The 17,730-nt window shown below is 28.7% G+C and overlaps 1 protein-coding gene across 2 annotated transcripts in view; it reads right to left on the bottom strand.

Moving 5' to 3' along the window:
- Window positions 1-14,656: 14,656 nt before the first annotated feature.
- LOC129961943 (general transcriptional corepressor trfA-like) overlaps window positions 14,657-17,730 on the bottom strand; it is a 37,264-nt gene continuing 34,190 nt past the window's right edge. For both annotated transcript variants that reach the window (XM_056075588.1, XM_056075587.1), the window contains exon 2: window positions 14,657-15,396. In XM_056075588.1, the coding sequence (XP_055931563.1) occupies window positions 14,689-15,396 (708 nt within the window). In that variant the 3' untranslated portion in view covers window positions 14,657-14,688. The remainder of the gene's footprint in view (window positions 15,397-17,730) is intronic.

The following is a 17,730-nucleotide window of genomic DNA, read 5'->3' as shown; positions in this document are numbered from 1 at the left end:
CAAAGTCGCTTCATTTCTTAATGAAAATTTCAAATCAATTCAAAGGATTCCACGATCACATGATTGTGCACATGCGAGTTAATAAGCTATTGTGCTATTGTCTTATGCATTTTCTAACGAATATTATTCTATAGTTTCAAAAATAAATTTATGCAACTGATTTAAATTGACAGACGAGAGATTTTGACTAAAATAAGGAAATTTAAATGATATTCTTTGAACTCCTAGAGACCTTATCTAATATCTTTATTAAGTAAGCTTCCAGGAATATTTTAAGCTTATTCATTTTCTAACAATCAAGTATACAAACTGCATCATTGTTTGCTTTCTTTTATACGAAATATGCATAGAAAAAAATATTTTCAAAAAATTTAGACTATATAGACTGAAATATTTTAAAGAATATTCACATTTTATATCACCTTAAATCCTAAAATCTCATTTTTGGAGTTATATGAGTCTATGAAATTGATAATTCTAACAAAAGAATTAAATAAATTAAATTTAGCATATGTTGTTATCAGCATAATTGTAGATGTGCACATAAGATTCGAAACCTTCCCAAATCAAAACCAAACAGGGAAAGAAGAACCGCCTCAGGCAACTCAATCTATTAGAAAATATCAAAGAAAGGGTAGCCAAAAGCAAAACTTTTGATAGGCAGTCGAGTCATTCAAACTATGATCCTTCAAAATATTAAACAATAGAGCTATAATCGAAAGATTTACTTCTATCATAGATAATATATGTGCATAAAATTGTGGTGAATAGCATATAAGTCAGTTAACAGCTCTGCTGCCAGAGCAATTGTTTTGGTATCATGGTCATGTTACTGGACTGCGAACCACAAGGTCCCAGGATTTATCCTCGCGTATTCACATACCGCTACAAAATCTTATTCTTCCTTAATTCCATCATTTTACTATCTCGTATATGTAATATAGAAATATAGTATTCGAACTCGAGATTTTCATGAATCTCCTCGTTTTAGATCTCCCTGTGAGTCCGTTTGTCTGTCTATGGCAACGATAACTCAAAAACGATTTGAGCTAGATGGTTGAAATTTGGCATCAAATTTGCAGATTTCTGTCAAATTTTAAGTAAACTATATTCAGAGGAAGTCCATCTGACCGGCTGCTCGTATACAAGTTAACACGATGATTACAAAATGAAGAGAGCTAAATCTATAAAATCAGTACATAGATTGAACATCTAAAATGTAGACACTTGCCAAATTTTAAACAAAATCCAACTACGTGGTGTCTGTCTGTCAGTCTGTACTTTTAGAAATATGTTAAATTGATAATTCAAAAACGCAGTGACTTAAATATATCAAATTTGGTATCATAGTTTGTAACTACAAATGTAGTCTTGGGTCAAATGCTTTTTTTTTTTTAATCGGTTGAGAAAAACGTGTTTGAAACACAAATTCTATTTTTAGACACTGTTAAGACATGCCAGGATTAATCGCCAAATAACTCGCCAAAGCGTTTTCTGCCATGCCAAGTGTATCAGAGAATATGCTAAAACATTTTTGGAGAAACCACTCCCACTAGTTTATACCTATATTCATTTATATGCAAATGTGATAGCTCAAAAACATAATGATTTAAATAAAAGAAATTAGGCATACTATGTTTCGATCAAAAATGAAAAGAAAGAAAAAATAATTGATCGGAAGAATGAAATTAATGTTGCGTGTTTGGTTTTATTTATTATACTACGAAACAAAAAAAAATGCATACTGTGCGAATTAAGAAAAAGTTGAGATGAAAACATCCCGGATGGTTTGCTCATGTTTATGAACAAATCAACATTCTAAGATTTAGTTATTTAAGGAAGAAACTAAGAGGTTAAGACATTGTGCAAGGGTAGAATTGATGATGGAACAAACCACTTATGTAATTATTTTGTAATGAATACATTCGCTTAAGTTTATAAAGTCGCAAATGAACAATCCATTTCTTTCTTGTCAGCAGAAAGAAACTGTAAATTAAAAGCAAAATGGGAAAAATAAAATGGGTAAAAGAATAGAAAAAAAAGTATAAAGATATGAAACTGTTAAATGTATTCGCATACAGTAATAAATTAAATAAATATCAATAAGACAAGCAGTTAAAAATATCGCGGAGAAAAAACAGAATTAAAATTTCAAAATCTTTGGTCTCTTTAATATAAAATATATGAATAATATTCAAAGGCTTAATTTTTACTCAAATTAAAAATTATAAAAATACTTTAATTATGACAAGGATTTTTCATTTCATAGAGAAGAGTTTATTGCATGAGGTATAAAACATAATTTTTACTGAATAATACAAATAATTGTGTAGTGGTGGTGTTCTAAAAACATACCGTTAGATCTACAGCTAACAAATTTAGCTAATACAGTTAACAGCTTCAAGTTAAAATACAGCTAATAAATTTAAAATAAATTTTTTAATTAAAAAGTAAATGAATTTTTGCATTATTCTGCTTAAATTCCGAAAAAATTACAGCATGAAAATTAATTTTGCATCTTCTTAAAATTCAAAATTATCTTTTCAATGACAGTAACTTATTTTCTGGACAGCTTTTTAATACATATTTTAAATTAATTTTTCAAGTATTTTTTAAATTATTTTACAGCAATATGTTTCACTTATAAAGAATCTCAAATCGTTTTCATCATAGCTCCAAATATTTTATTCTAGATTTTTCTTCTGTTTCTTATGATGAAAGCATGTTATCATATTTTATTTTTCCATAATGAGTAAGTTTATATTTAAAGTATGCTTTTAAAGTATTTCTTTAAAGTCTGTTGGATTAAAATTTAACTTCATAAGTAACCGAAGATGAAAATTTTTTAAAGTGCGTCATTGTACTAAAACTACTGCTCTCTAATGAATACATAAAATAATACCATCGTTCTTAAAAATTGGTTACTGATTTTTTAATGGGAGAAAGGGTTAGTAAATAATCCTTTGAGCTCTTACCTAAATTATAAAAAAAAATATTTTGAAGTACACATAAAACTTTAAAATTGAACGATTCTACTTTCTGTTCTCATAATTTAAATTAAAATGTTTGGTTTCATTCAAGAAAGCTTTAGAATTTTTGTTTTAACCTACTCACTTTTCGGTTCTTTTAGTCACATTTAATAAAATAATTCTGGACATCGATTATGATATAAAATTCTAATATACTTTAAATTTTAAAAAATTACATTCTTTTGCGAATAAAACTGTCAAAGTTTTGAATTTCATTATTTTAAATCAATCAACGATCGTTTCTGTGAATCGGAATCTATTATTTGAATGATTTTTTTTTCTGAAGCAGACTTTCTAATATTTTCAGAAATGCGTTTAATAACTAAACGCAATATAAAATGTTTTTTTTTTTCATAAATTAATAATTTTCATATGCTCTCATGGTTTAGAGATTAGATATTGAGTTATAAATGGACTGGACATCTTGTATATTATACAGGAGTGAGATGACATTTTCATTTTTAGTAATATTACTATAACTTAGATATTTTTATATATTAATACTGTCGTCTGCTTACAATTATTCGCGAGCTAAAGAATGTTAAGCAAAGATTTCACAACATCAAAACTATTCCACCTTCCCCCCAAAATTAAACTTTCGGAGATGGTTCTTTTCCACTTTCAGATAAATATGTATTATTTAAATTTGTCTATGCTCATGATGCCATTTGGTATCCTTTTGAAAGTAAAGGAGCCCTGTGAACCTTAGTGGTAACATAACCTGTATACCATAAATCATGAATGAATAATTTTAGTTAATTAAGAGAATATTATATGTGTAATAAATGGAGAGTTTGAAACAGGAGTTATTTCTAAAGATTTTTTTAACCAAAAAATAATACTTTAAATATCAGAAAGGATTAAGTTCTATAAGAGATATTGAAGTAGCTACTTTCATTCTATAAGCATCATGTATTTTCTTCCTGTATAATTGTTTCACAGAAATAAGTATTACTAAATCAAGGTCACTGGATGAATCTTTAAAGAAATTTACGGAGACATTTCGAAGCCTTTATATGTAATTTGTTCTTGGGAGATTTTAATTCTAATCAAAGAGAAGTTGAATATTTACAGGTTTCGCTTTCAATAAATATTAAAATTTGTTATGCAAATGCAAATTTTTTGTAAACACTGTCAAACAAAATGCACTCGTGACATCCCTAATCATAATTTAGAAATCAAAAAAGAGTATTTGTTGATTGCAATTTATTATTTGTAAAAATTATATTTGTATTTTGAATAAACGATCAGATGTTTTAGGCACTGACTATGCAAAACGAAACGCATCTCAGGGTTGATGACATAAAAAATATAATTGCCCGTCTTTACGTCTTTTAGCTGGTACTGCATGGAATTTTTCAGAATTTAGATAATTGCTCTTTTCTAATGTTTGATAGGTTAAACGGGACCATTTTTTTTTGGTTAAACTGTTTAAATCAATTCTATAAAATGGCATTTTTTTTTTTCGTTTAAAAAACAAAATTGATGGATTAAACCAACTGCAAACCATTCCATTAAACTCTTAACGTTAAACTATGAAAGGTCAATTGAAAAAATTAGTGTGTGAATTGTATAGGTTAAATCCATGATACTCTTTTATGTAACACAATAAAACAACAAAAGACAAATACTTAATGCTGAAATTAATTAAAATTGAAAAATATATTTCGCTTGAGAGAAAATTATCATGGGTTGAATGGATTCGATGTATTTAAAAAAAGATAAGAAACACAACATTGAAAATTTAAAATGGGGCAAAGATCAGCAGCATATTTTTGTCACTTTTTATATTATGTGTGTTTGTTTTCCAAGTAACCTTGATGTTTGAGAAGAGTCAGATATTACTTAAGAAGGTTGAATTCCCAGGTCAACATTCTTTTGACATAAAAAGCGACTTTTCGTCCTTATTCCGCCATTAAAATTTTGTAAGACCTACATTTTTGCAGTTCCTATTTCTTCCAACTTCAAATACAGGAACTAGCGACTTTTTTTTTTAAAATTGATGGGAAGAAATTCCAGATTATCGTTACATCTTTTTCAGTCAGGACACGAATAATTATTTATGTGTGTCTAAAATTGTGTTGTGTTGTTATTGTTCTGGGGCTAATGCTGGAAATTCTTGAACTCTTTATTTATTTTTTTAAATCTGGAGTAAATTTTGCCATCTTTGGAAATCCGTGGACATAAAATTGATATCAAATATTTTTAATGTAAATGAATAATAGTATGAAAGTTTCGTAAAAGTATGAAAGTTTACCTAAAATATATCAGCTTATTTGAAACTTTTACATGGTTTTTCTTTGTAAAATTTTGAAAATTCGTTATTCTGTGAGCAAGACCAAAAACAAATATCGATGATCCAGACAGCGACGAATGTGTTGACGTGAAAACCTCCAACGAGTGCCAAAATGAGTCAAGCTCTTAATATTTTGAAAATAGCTGTGCAACATAACTCAATTTTTAAAAGCCATTACATGTACATCAAATACCAGTATATCAAATTTTAAAAACCGGTACATGTGCGAATGATATATAAATTAATTGTTTAGAAATAATTGTCAACAAGAGATAGTTAGTGAATTTTTTAATTGTTATTTCTGAAAAAAATTATAGAGAACCTTGAGATAAGTGTTTTTTATTCTTTTTCTTTATTTGATAAAAATTTAATTGATTTTACTCTATTCAGTTATTGTTATTAATCAATTAATGTCATCAGAATTCTTAGCAATTGCTATTGCATCATAATTTTTATAAGGTCTAAAATAAACCAAGAAAAGTATCACCTGACAAGTCTTGGGAAGATTTATTTAACCTGTCATGCATAACAGTTTCGAACTTGATTTACTTATAGATTTCTTAAAATGAATATGAAATACAGTGCCTTCATATCTTTGAGGACATTTAAAATGTAAATGACGAAAACTTTATTTCCTTCTCTATATAAGTAAAGAACATCTGTCATTGTGTCAAATGAAGAGACTTTTAACTTCGTAAATACTTTTACATTCACGAAAAACACTCAATCGGAACACATAATCTTGAATAAAAATGATTTATTTTCACCGAAAGCGTATTTTCGGCTGTTCGTTTTCGTCTTAAAAGCAATTTTAGAGATGACTACCTCTGATTCATTTTGTATTTTGATCCATTACTATTTATTGAATCAAGATTTCGCTTGTGAAAATAAAATATTTGTGAGAATTATAAACAATTCTCACGGAGAGCTTTTATCTATAAAATTATCCTGAAAACAAAAAGGTGTCTTTAGTTAAGTCATGTACTTTCAGAAAAAAAATTTGAAATATATTTTTATTCAGTAATTTATAAATTTAGGGTATTATTTCTTATCAATCAGCTCTAAATTTTCCATTTATATACATTGGAATTACACTAAAATTCCATTTATATATATTGTATTTAATCCTAATAATACATTAATAATTTCATAATGATTTTGTATAAAGAGACGTAGAATTATAATGACAAACAGAAAATGAAAAAGCGTGTAGAAACAAACGAAATTCTTATAGGAACAAAGAGCAATAAAAACATTCCATGACACGCAAGAATGACCGAATTTTCACACATTCCAATAAAAATGTCGCAACACATATTGAGGTCATTTTATACTGCTGCTTCATTGATCGTAACCGTCACTATAATCATATTATATAATATTTTTAGTATTTTTTTTCAAAGATTTAAAAGTAAGAAATGGCTTCATTAGGATATCTGAGATATTTATGAAATTTTTGAGAAATTAGACAGCAGATGACGAGTGTGTCTGTGCACTTGACAGAAAATTTGAGTACCTATTTCAATCTTTACTATTGTTTTTAAATGTGCAATTTCTGCAGTAATGCTGAGTTTAAATGATATTATTGATTGATTCTTGTTTCTATCCTTGTCTCACGTAATTATTTTAAAGCCCAGAAAGGTAAAACGTTCTTTAACGGTTATTCTATGTTAATTTTTCTCATTTGCATTTTCGAACATTCGATTTTTTCATTTCTCTGTATTATTTTGAATTACCTAGTATATAATTATCCTTTTTGAATCCAAAGTTTTCAGATACATATTTCACACGTGCACATATATCTTACTATCCTAATATTCTAAGCGATATCCTAATATTCTATCAATGACAGTTCCGTTTTTGCATGTCCGGAAGTAAGAAAGTAAAGCTCTTTAGGCTGTTTGTTACAGTTCAAAATGAAACTGCTTGACGACATTTTATAATTCATTTCGAATCATAGATTGCTTAATCATTTAAGAAATGCTATAATAATATGCAAGTATTGCTTTTTCCTTCATACAGATTTGTTCAAGTTAATCATTTTTAAAACTTAATTCTTTTTAATTTGCTAGTGATATCAGAACTAATTTGCTGCAGAGATCAAAGTAATAATATATTCGAAATTGAAATATCCCAGAAATTTATTCTATAAACTAGAAATATATTTCAAAAATGTATTCTATTTATTCTATTTTCATAGTGGTTTTTCTTATATTGAAAATTAGGAAACATATCTGAATGACGTCAGCATCTAAGAAAACACTTTGACTTGAATTTTCGACGAAAACATTAAGAAATTCAAATCTTTAGTTTTTCTATATCAAAATATATAAAAAAAAGTAATATTTCTGTTGATAAGGCATTTTAATTCTATAATCTTTATCAATAACTTCCACAGAAGATAGAGCCTTCAGACATCTATTTATTTATAATGATTTTAAGTCTTAATCAATCGTAAATCCTTGTCTTCTATAATTTACATATATTTATTACACGTTTACTTACCCCACGACACAAGCCTTTCCATAGTTTAAATAAATTAGAGTTAGAGTCAAAGTTAGAGTACCAAGCAAAATTAAAATCCCATGAGAATACATTAAACTTATAAAAATAATTATTCTTATTTAACTAGTTTGATTGTTCAGCTAAGATATAAAAGCCTTATCTTGTATATTAGAAGCTAATTTCTATTTAAAAGAACTTAAAATGTGTTAATATTACGCTATTGAACCAACCATATGATGAAACATGATATTTCAAATGAAACTTTATCTTAGATTATAATACTGTAATTATATTAGAATGACATTTAGGATTGAATTCATAAAAAAAAACACCAAAGGCAATAATTTGTTTATAAAGTTAAACACTAATCCATAACGTGATTGTTTGAAATTATGTATACCGACCCCGGTTGCAAAATAAACATGCATTAGTAAAATATGGCTTCCTGATTGAAGTTTAAATTCTATGTGTAATTACGAGAACATTAATTTCAAAATAAAAGTTTTATAGTCCATTTTACCTCCAATCATTATGTGCAAAATTTCGAATAATTCCTGATGGAAAATAAATACATTGCATGATTCGAACAAGAGTTATGTATTATATCGCTCACACTTATAATTGCAATAGCTCTGTTGAGATATGAAGACGATCCAGTGATAGAATTGACAATTTCATAGATTGCATGTAAGTGCAGTTTGAACATTCATTTGCACGTTCTAATGCGAAAATTTTACAGGGGATGACGGAATAAATGGAAGTTGTTAAATGTCATTATGAAAATGTTAAATGCTGCTTTCGTCATAGATATTCAAACATTTTCTATCTAAAACTGCTTTCCACAAGGTATAAATAAAATTTCTTATTAATGATAAAGTTTTTAGATCAGTTACTTCAGCAAGAAATCTGTTGTTGTTGTTTCTAATGGCTCATGTCTAGACAAGCACACTGACTTTAAGAAGTCAGTTGTGGTTTAAGTCAAGGGACCGTCCCTAGTTTTTTCAGTAGCGCCATCTAGGGCCAAGAGAACGACTTAGCTACATACACGTCACAACCCTTTTTACGGAGCGGACTTCATTCATGCATTTCATTCACTCATCCACAGATCGTAATTTAGACCTGAATCAGAGAGCGATCACCCCTGATCAGTACCCCCAGTGGTATTACTCTCGACATGGAGGACTTCGTGACCACGACAGTTTTTACACGCGTCAGCCACCACACACGCGGGGAGTCTTCGGCCGGCGGGGTTTGGACTCGCAACCCAAGGGACGCGAATCCAAAGCCCTATCAACAAGGCTATCCCAGCCTTTAGCAAGAATTCTATACAAAACTGTATTTGATACATTTGCGACATTTCAATGGCATGGAATTTGTATTTATTTGATGAGATTACATTTGAAATCTTCTCTTTTTTTGAAAAATGAAATCGAATCGAAACGATTTAAAAAGAAATGAGTTTAATAGATTAGAAGATTGCCCTTCCTCCAACAAACTGGCAGTAAAATAGCAATTACTGAGTAATATTACAACAACTATTAATAGCCCGTCCATCTTGACGATAAACCATTTAAAAGACAAGCCCTCTCCTGAAAATATGAAACAGTCATTAGTTTGCCTTCCTGTTGCCGGTTGGATTAAAATCTGAATTTTAAAACACGAGTTGTTCAACTGATGGAATTATTCTCACTGTGCTAAACTTTCATCAGTTCGGTGGGTTAGACGTTGTTGTTTGTTTAAAGGGCCAAACAGGATTAGTTAGTATCTATATTTATAATTTATTTATTTTTTTGCATGTGTGCGCTATGTAGCCAAATCTACAGCTCTTTCAATCACATTTGTTAGTACAGAAATTGTTGTAGTGTTGAATCAATGCATCTCTAAATTTGAAATGAAAATAAAAATTAAATATTAAAAAAATTTAATTAATATTTAGTGCCTTCTTGGCTGATTTCTCGCATATATGTTCTCGTGGTATCGTTACTAATGACTGAAAAAAAAATCTGGCCACCGTCAATGAGAACTAACAATTGTCTTTAAATAATTTAGTTCCGTATCACTATTGGATTTTGAAAAAAAAAATTAGCCAATGAACCTTTTCCAAAATGATTTTAAGAATAAATACCTTTAAGAACAAATTATTAAAATTCCAGTGACCAAAATTTTAATTTCGTTGTCTTTTTCAAATGTTTGAAATCATTGTTCACATTTCGTAGCATAGTAAAGAGAACCGGTATTAACATTTCATTTGAATACAATAATTAGGAAAGATCGGTCTTTGGCTCGAATCTAGCGTTTTCAATGAATCGGATGTATTATGTATGGCAATTAATCGCTCACACAGGTACCAGAGAATCGAATATATATTTTCAACGCCTTTTTTCAGACCGATTGAAACCGAATTTTGATATGTTGTTGTTGTTTCTTATGGCACTTGCCACTGACAAGCCCATAGTTTTGATATATCATAGTTTTGATATTTAAGCTAATAACACAATCTAAAGCTTTCGATGCAATCTGTAGGAACAAGATTAATCACTTTTTTTAAAATATTCATTTTTTGTTTAAAACTCTGCGCGTTGCTGCGGCAAAAGAAATTATTTTGAAAATATCGTTTGAAATTTGAAATAGCTATCTTGTTTAATTAAGAATGATAGAAAGAATGATATTCGACATTCACTGAAATTGAATGATATACAGGTGTCTCAAAAACCATGACCGAGGCTTTTATTCCTTAAATATTGATCGTAGATATATACTATAAATTACAAAATTGCGTAAAAAAAGGTGAGAAATGTTATGAAATCGATTAAACTTTTCAAGGGATTAAACTTTAAAAAATACAAAATTTAAATTTTTATATGGACCCCGTACAAAAAATTTCCAATGAGTAAAATATGCCCCGTTCTCTAATAAGGTCATGTACAAAATTTCAGAATTTTATCATGAAAACTCTTAAAGATATGGTAAAACAAAGTTGGAGAAGTATCAACCACAAATTAAAATGCAAATGTTTGTTTGTTTGTTTCTTATGGCACTTGCCACTGACAAGCCCGCTGTTACGAAGACAGCGATTTAAGCCTGAGGGGGACGTCTCTTATTTTTTATAGCAGCGCCAACTAGGGCCAAGAGTACGATTTTGCTACTCACGCATCACTCATTCGCTTGTACAACCCCTTTTTACAGGAGGGCACATTCACACATCTCACAGATAGAACAACAGAAGAACAACCATGCCCAAACCGGGACTCGAACCCGGGACGCCCAGATCACGGGGAAGACGCGCTACCCCTATGCCAGGACGCCGGCGCATTTTGATATAGAATTACAAATGTATTCACAAGATCACATTTCAAATTTCATTTATTTAAGTCACTGTGTTTTTCAGCAATTGCATTTATGCGTGTGACAAAGTGCAAACCGACAAACACCTTGAAGGATTTGGTTCCAAATTCGATAGAACTATATTTTATGTGGTAAATCTGTGTACAAAATTTGATCTACTTAGCGCTCTGCGTTTTGCAGCTTTTGCGTTCACTTGTACTCAAACAAAATGGCAAACACACTTCTTGTGAATGGATTTCTTCCAAAGTTGACTCGGTATACCCATTTACCGAGTTCCATCCATCAAGCTTAAAGCGATATCTGAATCGTGGAGTTATGTCTTATTTTGGTGTCAAATTTCGAGGTCGAATTTTTCGACGATTCGAATACTCTCTCATTGCATTATGTCCTTTACAATCCAGTAAATAAAAAAAATCAATACTTTAAAAATTCAGAAAATTTGAAATTTTTACTATTTTATTGCCGTCTATTATAAGACAACTAAAGCCTTATTTGCTTTAAGTTGGAAAAAAAAAGTGCCAAGTTCATTTTACCGATAATTGTGGATTAAGCCATTTGGCTCTTAGTACTTCATATGATAAAGTAAGTGTGCATTATAATTTAGATGTTACAGAAAATTATAAAAATTTGAAACCGGAAGATTCTAAACTAAGCAGATGTAGCCACTATTAAACTAAAATCTAACTTTACTCTTTAGTATACGACATATACAAAGAGAAAATACAGTACTCTCAAAAAAATTCGAGTAAGCTTATGACAAATCCATGTTTTTGATATCCCTGAGTAAAAAATAAGGATTTTCGAAATTATGTCCGTCTGTCTGGGAATACGATCATTGAAAATCACTTTTGGCTAGATAGATAAAATTTGGTATGTGCTACAAATTTGACAATTTCTATCAAATTTTGAACTATGTCTATTCTGAGGAGCTCTGCCTATCCGGTTATATTCGAATATAACACGGTCACTGCAAAGTAAAGAGAGCTAGATTAATTAAATTCTGATGCTCATATTTATCATTTATAGTATAGATCCGTATCATTTGGAATCAAATCCTTCGAGGGATTGACTGTCCATACTTTCACATGGATGTAAACAGGATTACTCAAAAACGCAAAGATTTCAATAAATGAAATTAGTTTTGTGATTTTGTGACTACAATTTTAGGTCTGTGTCAAATTTTGCTTCTAATCGACCAAAGAAATGAAAGGCGTCCAAATTTTTCTTGTTCATTAATCCACTCCCAGTGATTAAACGCCAAAAATTTCAAGTTAATGGGCTTTATCGTAACTATTACTCACCAATAGCATTTGGTTAATAATATTGCCGCATTGAAAAGGGGCAGTCGAATCTCCATGGCCGAATGGTCATAGCAGTGGTCTCATAATCAAGAGAACGTAAGTTCGAATCCCGATAAAGACAATGCGATTCATGGTATGTGTAGATATTTAATCCCTTGACTTTATGTTTTCCTTTATTTCATGTTCCAGAAGATTCCGGACATTTCTTTAGTTTACCAGACAAGTTTTGTGGACTTTTCTTACTGTCTCCAGAAAAGTATTCTGGAACTTTCTCTGCTAGTATAAAAGCAGAAGATTTGTCAGTTGCTGTGTTCTCAGTTCAGAGTTGAGTTAATAAATTGATTTAGCTCTACTTCTTGTGTGTGTCACTGAATTCTATACTAAAGTATCTATGTGACAATATATATTTACCAGAGAATATATAAGAAAATTTCGGAGAGACCATTCATGCTTGTATCGTAACTATTACCCACCAGTAGTATGCGGTTAATAATATATATTTACCCGACAATATATAAGAAAATTTCAGAGTGACCAGTTATACTTGTTTTTTTATTTCCCTTTCTTATCCATTATTCAAAATATCCATTTATCATTATATTGTTTGATTTAACTTCTTTGTTCAAAGTTTACAATATTTTTAAAATTATTTTAACATGATAATATTTGTAAAGTGATATTCTATCTATAAATTACGTCATACGAAACATGTGTAACGACATGTTTAACTCGAACAAAACGGTCTGCAATCGATGAATTTTTATCTATCAAAGTTGCCAAGTAATTGCTTCTTTAATAGTGAGTACTCACTAAGAAAGAGTTTTCTAAATTTTAATTATATTTTTCATTAAAAATTAATAAATGTGTAAATCTTTTCTACAATAATTTCGCATCCTATTATCACACAGAAATAGCATTTATATATCTTTAAAATTCATGGAATTAAATTTTCAGTGAAAACAATCTTATTTCACTAGCAAGTTTATTTTAATTTTATTAAACTTTTATCAATATTTTAATTATAATTTATAGGACTTTTCATTGTTTACTGGATTTATATTTGCGTTGCAACGTTATAAAATACATTTTTTTTTTCTTTTTATCACTGCTATATAAAAAAATTTAAAAAATGGAATTATTATCATATTACATTATAAATTTTGCATGCGTTTTTTTCACAATTATTATTATTTTCAACCAAAAAATTTCATTTTTTTTAAACCAAACTTTATTAGGAATAACAGATTGTATTTTTTTAAAGCTTCTTAAAATAAATCTTATGAAATACCTTAAATGGAATAGTTATTAACAATATTTATATATTATCGATGTAGTTGTTGTTGTTTTTTCTTTAGAAATGGAAACTTATGACAAATAGTTTATCTAACATTTTTTTTCCCCCTGTTGATGTCAATTTTTTTTTTTTTTTTTTTTTTTTTACAAATGTCAGCAGATGGCAGCTCAATTTATGATTGGGTCTCGAAAATTGTAATTGAAATCGTAGGCAATAGATGGCACCACTGACATTCATTTTATTCAGAACTGTCCCTGCTAAGATAAAAGTTTAACAATTTAATCGATTAATTAACTAGTCGACATTTATTAGATTTATCGTTAAGCAAATACGTTAAACGATTGAATTATTCTGAATGTATTGAAATGCAACGAAATGAAGATTATAAAAACATTTGTAATGAAAACATATCTTTTATATTCTGGATTCATGATTTATTTCTTCTTGGTGAATTTTCTAATTTCTTTGAAGAAAATGAAAAGATATGATTAATAAAACATTTCTTCAGAAGTAATTGTAATTTAGAATAATAATTATGTTTTCTAAAATTGATTTGGGTTTTACAGACTTAACTGTTGTTTTTAATTCTGATAAATCAAATTTATTTTATCAGTTTTAAATTTCTGGCGGTTTTCTATGATATAAAATTGAAAGTATTTGCTTAAAAATTAGAATTTAAATAATTTTATTTGTTATTTTTACTGTAGAACTTAAATTTTGAGTTAAAAATTATGTTATTTAATTGAGAATTAAAAAAAATAGTATAGGTATATTCATCTCACATTGTTCAAAATAAAAATAAAAAAATAATAGAATATTAACTGAAATATATAAAGAATCTGTATTTTTATTTCTCAATATTTACAAATGATAAAACGATCTCCATACAAATGGTTCAAAGAAATGATTATGAAATATTTAATAACTCCACCAGTCCCTCATAGTAAATTCATCATCATCATCCTGCCTCATATTACTAAAATCAAAATTCTTTTTCTTGCTTTTCCTTTTTTTCTCTTTTAAATAATGCACCACTGGATCAGTACCGTATACTTCGCCGTCTTCTTCATCTTCTTCAGGTTCTTCGTATTTAGTTTTCATCTTCCTTTCTTGGGAACTAGAGGAAGATCTCTGCTTTTTGACCTTGCTCGATCTACTCCTACTTGGTTCTGTTACCCTGTAATCTTCGAAATCGAATGTCCCTTGAGAGGGTTTTCGTTGTTTCCGCACCCTTGTGTCCTCCACTCTTTCCTGCTCCTCAGAATCGGTTGGTTGTTGATTTCTGCTGTTGACGAAGTCACTGATTTGTAGTACCATGAACCTGTTGCCGGGATTCCAAGGTAGAAAGTTGTTGGATGCTTGATAATTGTTGTTGTTGTTGTTAGAATCCTGATTTTCTTCTTGCGGGTAATCATTGTCTGTGAAAGGGTTGTATGTTCTCGGTACAATTCTCTGTTCTCTTGGTTGTTCCTCGGCACTTTCTTCTGGTTCATAAGAAGGTGAACGTTGAGACGGCATAGCAACGTTAATGGGTAAAGAGATAATCACTGGCCGAGGGGCATCATCTTCCATGGAGCTTGAAAATGGTACGGCTAATGCCAAGATGAGGCATATGAGATTAAGCATCTGAAAAGAAAGTGATCCGTCAGAATATCTATTTGTAAATCATACTTAAACAATTTTAATTTAAATAACTGGAATCATTTATAAATGAATCATATTAAAATATAATGAAATTTAAGTTTATATATGCTAAATATCATGAGAAGGCTCTATACTACTTTGATGCCCCACAATGGCCTGTTGGTATCAGACAAGATATGTTCAAGGAACGTAAATCGGAAGTAGAAAATTATGGACTCACTCATGATCTTGACAATGTTTAAATGCTTGTAAATTTATGTGTTTTACAGTAAATAACTTTTGCTGCAGTCAGCTTGTACATAAGATTTTGCTAGTTTTCCTCAAAGTGAAGTACATTTGTGAGCCTGTGTCCCCCTAAAGTTCTTTAAAAACCTCCCACGTATATGATATCTACTTGAAATACTACTAAGGTGCTTCAAAAGCGTTTTGATTATAAGATGAAACTCTTCTCTTTTATTACAAATTCTTGACTGATTATCTTAATTAGATAAGAAACATTAAGTAGAATTATTGGATGCATAAGTACGAATATAATTTTAATAAATAGCATTTAATTGGTAGCATACTTTTTAAAGGCAAATAATTTTTATAAATGGCATTAATAGTATTGCTTGCCTGAACTTTGCATAGGTAACTTTGGATTCATGGATACAGGTATTTTTATTTTCAAAAGTACGAATATAATTTTAATAAATAGCTTTTAATTGGTAGCATACTTTTTAAAGGCAAATAATTTTTATAAATGGCATTAATAGTATTGCTTGCCTGAACTTTGCATAGGTAACTTTGGATTCATGGATACAGGTATTTTTATTTTCAAAAGTACGAATATAATTTTAATAAATAGCTTTTAATTGGTAGCATACTTTTTAAAGGCAAATAATTTTCATAAATGGCATTAATAGTATTGCTTGCCTGAACTTTGCATAGGTAACTTTGGATTCATGGATGCAGGTATTTCTATTTTCAAAAGTACGAATATAATTTTAATAAATAGCTTTTAATTGGTAGCATACTTTTTAAAGGCAAATAATTTTCATAAATGGCATTAATAGTATTGCTTGCCTGAACTTTGCATAGGTAACTTTGGATTCATGGATACAGGTATTTTTATTTTCAGAATTTCAAGAAGAATTTTCATATTCTTCTATAATTCTAAGCTGAAATTTCTAGAGCATTAATTTATTCAAATGCACTTGGCCAAGCCATTACTTTGATATTCTCTCAAAAATCTATAAATAATCACTTCCATTGCATTTATGCGATCGGTTAAATGTTTCTTGCATGTAAATTTTCATTTATGTAAAGCACGAATTATTTCCTTAAAAAATTTCTTTTTTATATTTACTGATAAAGTAAAATATTCTTGATTAAGCAGTTGGTTGAAAGATTTCAAAAAGTTGCTAATAGCATAAAAACATTTAAAACAAAATATATGAATTTATTAGATGCTATATTAAGTTCAAAATTTTTTTCTTATGTTTAAAGGAAAAATTACCTTTTCTTCAATTACAAGATTGATTAATTTCAATGTTTAAATATTTTCTATTCTTACACAAGGACTCTTTTTTATAAAAAAATTTAATCCTTTCCTTGAATTCCCTTTTAAACAGCATCTTATAATTTTTAATGATATTTTTACGATAATCTTCCAGGAAATATTATATTTGGAGTACTATTTCAAAAAAATATTTTATTTTATACATTAAAAAAGTATATTAAGGAGAAAATGAGTTACAAAAATTTATAAAATTCAAATTCTAAAGAAAAGAAACGTTTCTAAGCTATAATTTTTAAACTTCAGTTAACACGAAAAGCTACTTAGTTAATTTAGTTTAAATTAAAATCAATAACTAATTAAAAATGAAGACAAAGCTAGACAATTCATTTTTTTATTTAAGTAGAAGAAATTACTTTTTATATAAAAAAAGACATATCAATAAAATATAACTTTCTTTGTTCAATTTATCTACTTCCGAATGAAGGACCATTCCAAATCAAGAATTTTTTGTAATATCAGTAAGATCTCAATAAGAATTAAGAAAAGAAGTCCATTCAAAAATGCATTAAATTGTTTTTATGTTTTATGTTTTTATTAATATGTTTTTATTTGAAAAATTCGCCTAAAGAAAAAAGATTAAAAGGAAGCTCTAAAAAATTATTTTAAATCGCAAACGGATATAGTTTTGCAGAAAATCTGCTTTTTGAACCTGAAAGAATAAATTTTTTTTTATCATTAAAAGTTTTACTAATCTCATATTCAATTTGAAACAATTTATAAATAAGCACTGATGAGATAGCAACTGATTTATTTTT

This window comes from Argiope bruennichi, chromosome 2 (assembly GCF_947563725.1).
Source record: "Argiope bruennichi chromosome 2, qqArgBrue1.1, whole genome shotgun sequence".
In the NCBI taxonomy this organism is placed as follows: Eukaryota; Metazoa; Arthropoda; class Arachnida; order Araneae; family Araneidae; genus Argiope; species Argiope bruennichi.
The sequence above is the reverse complement of the archived record's forward strand: the minus strand, read 5'-3'. Positions and strand labels throughout refer to the sequence as shown.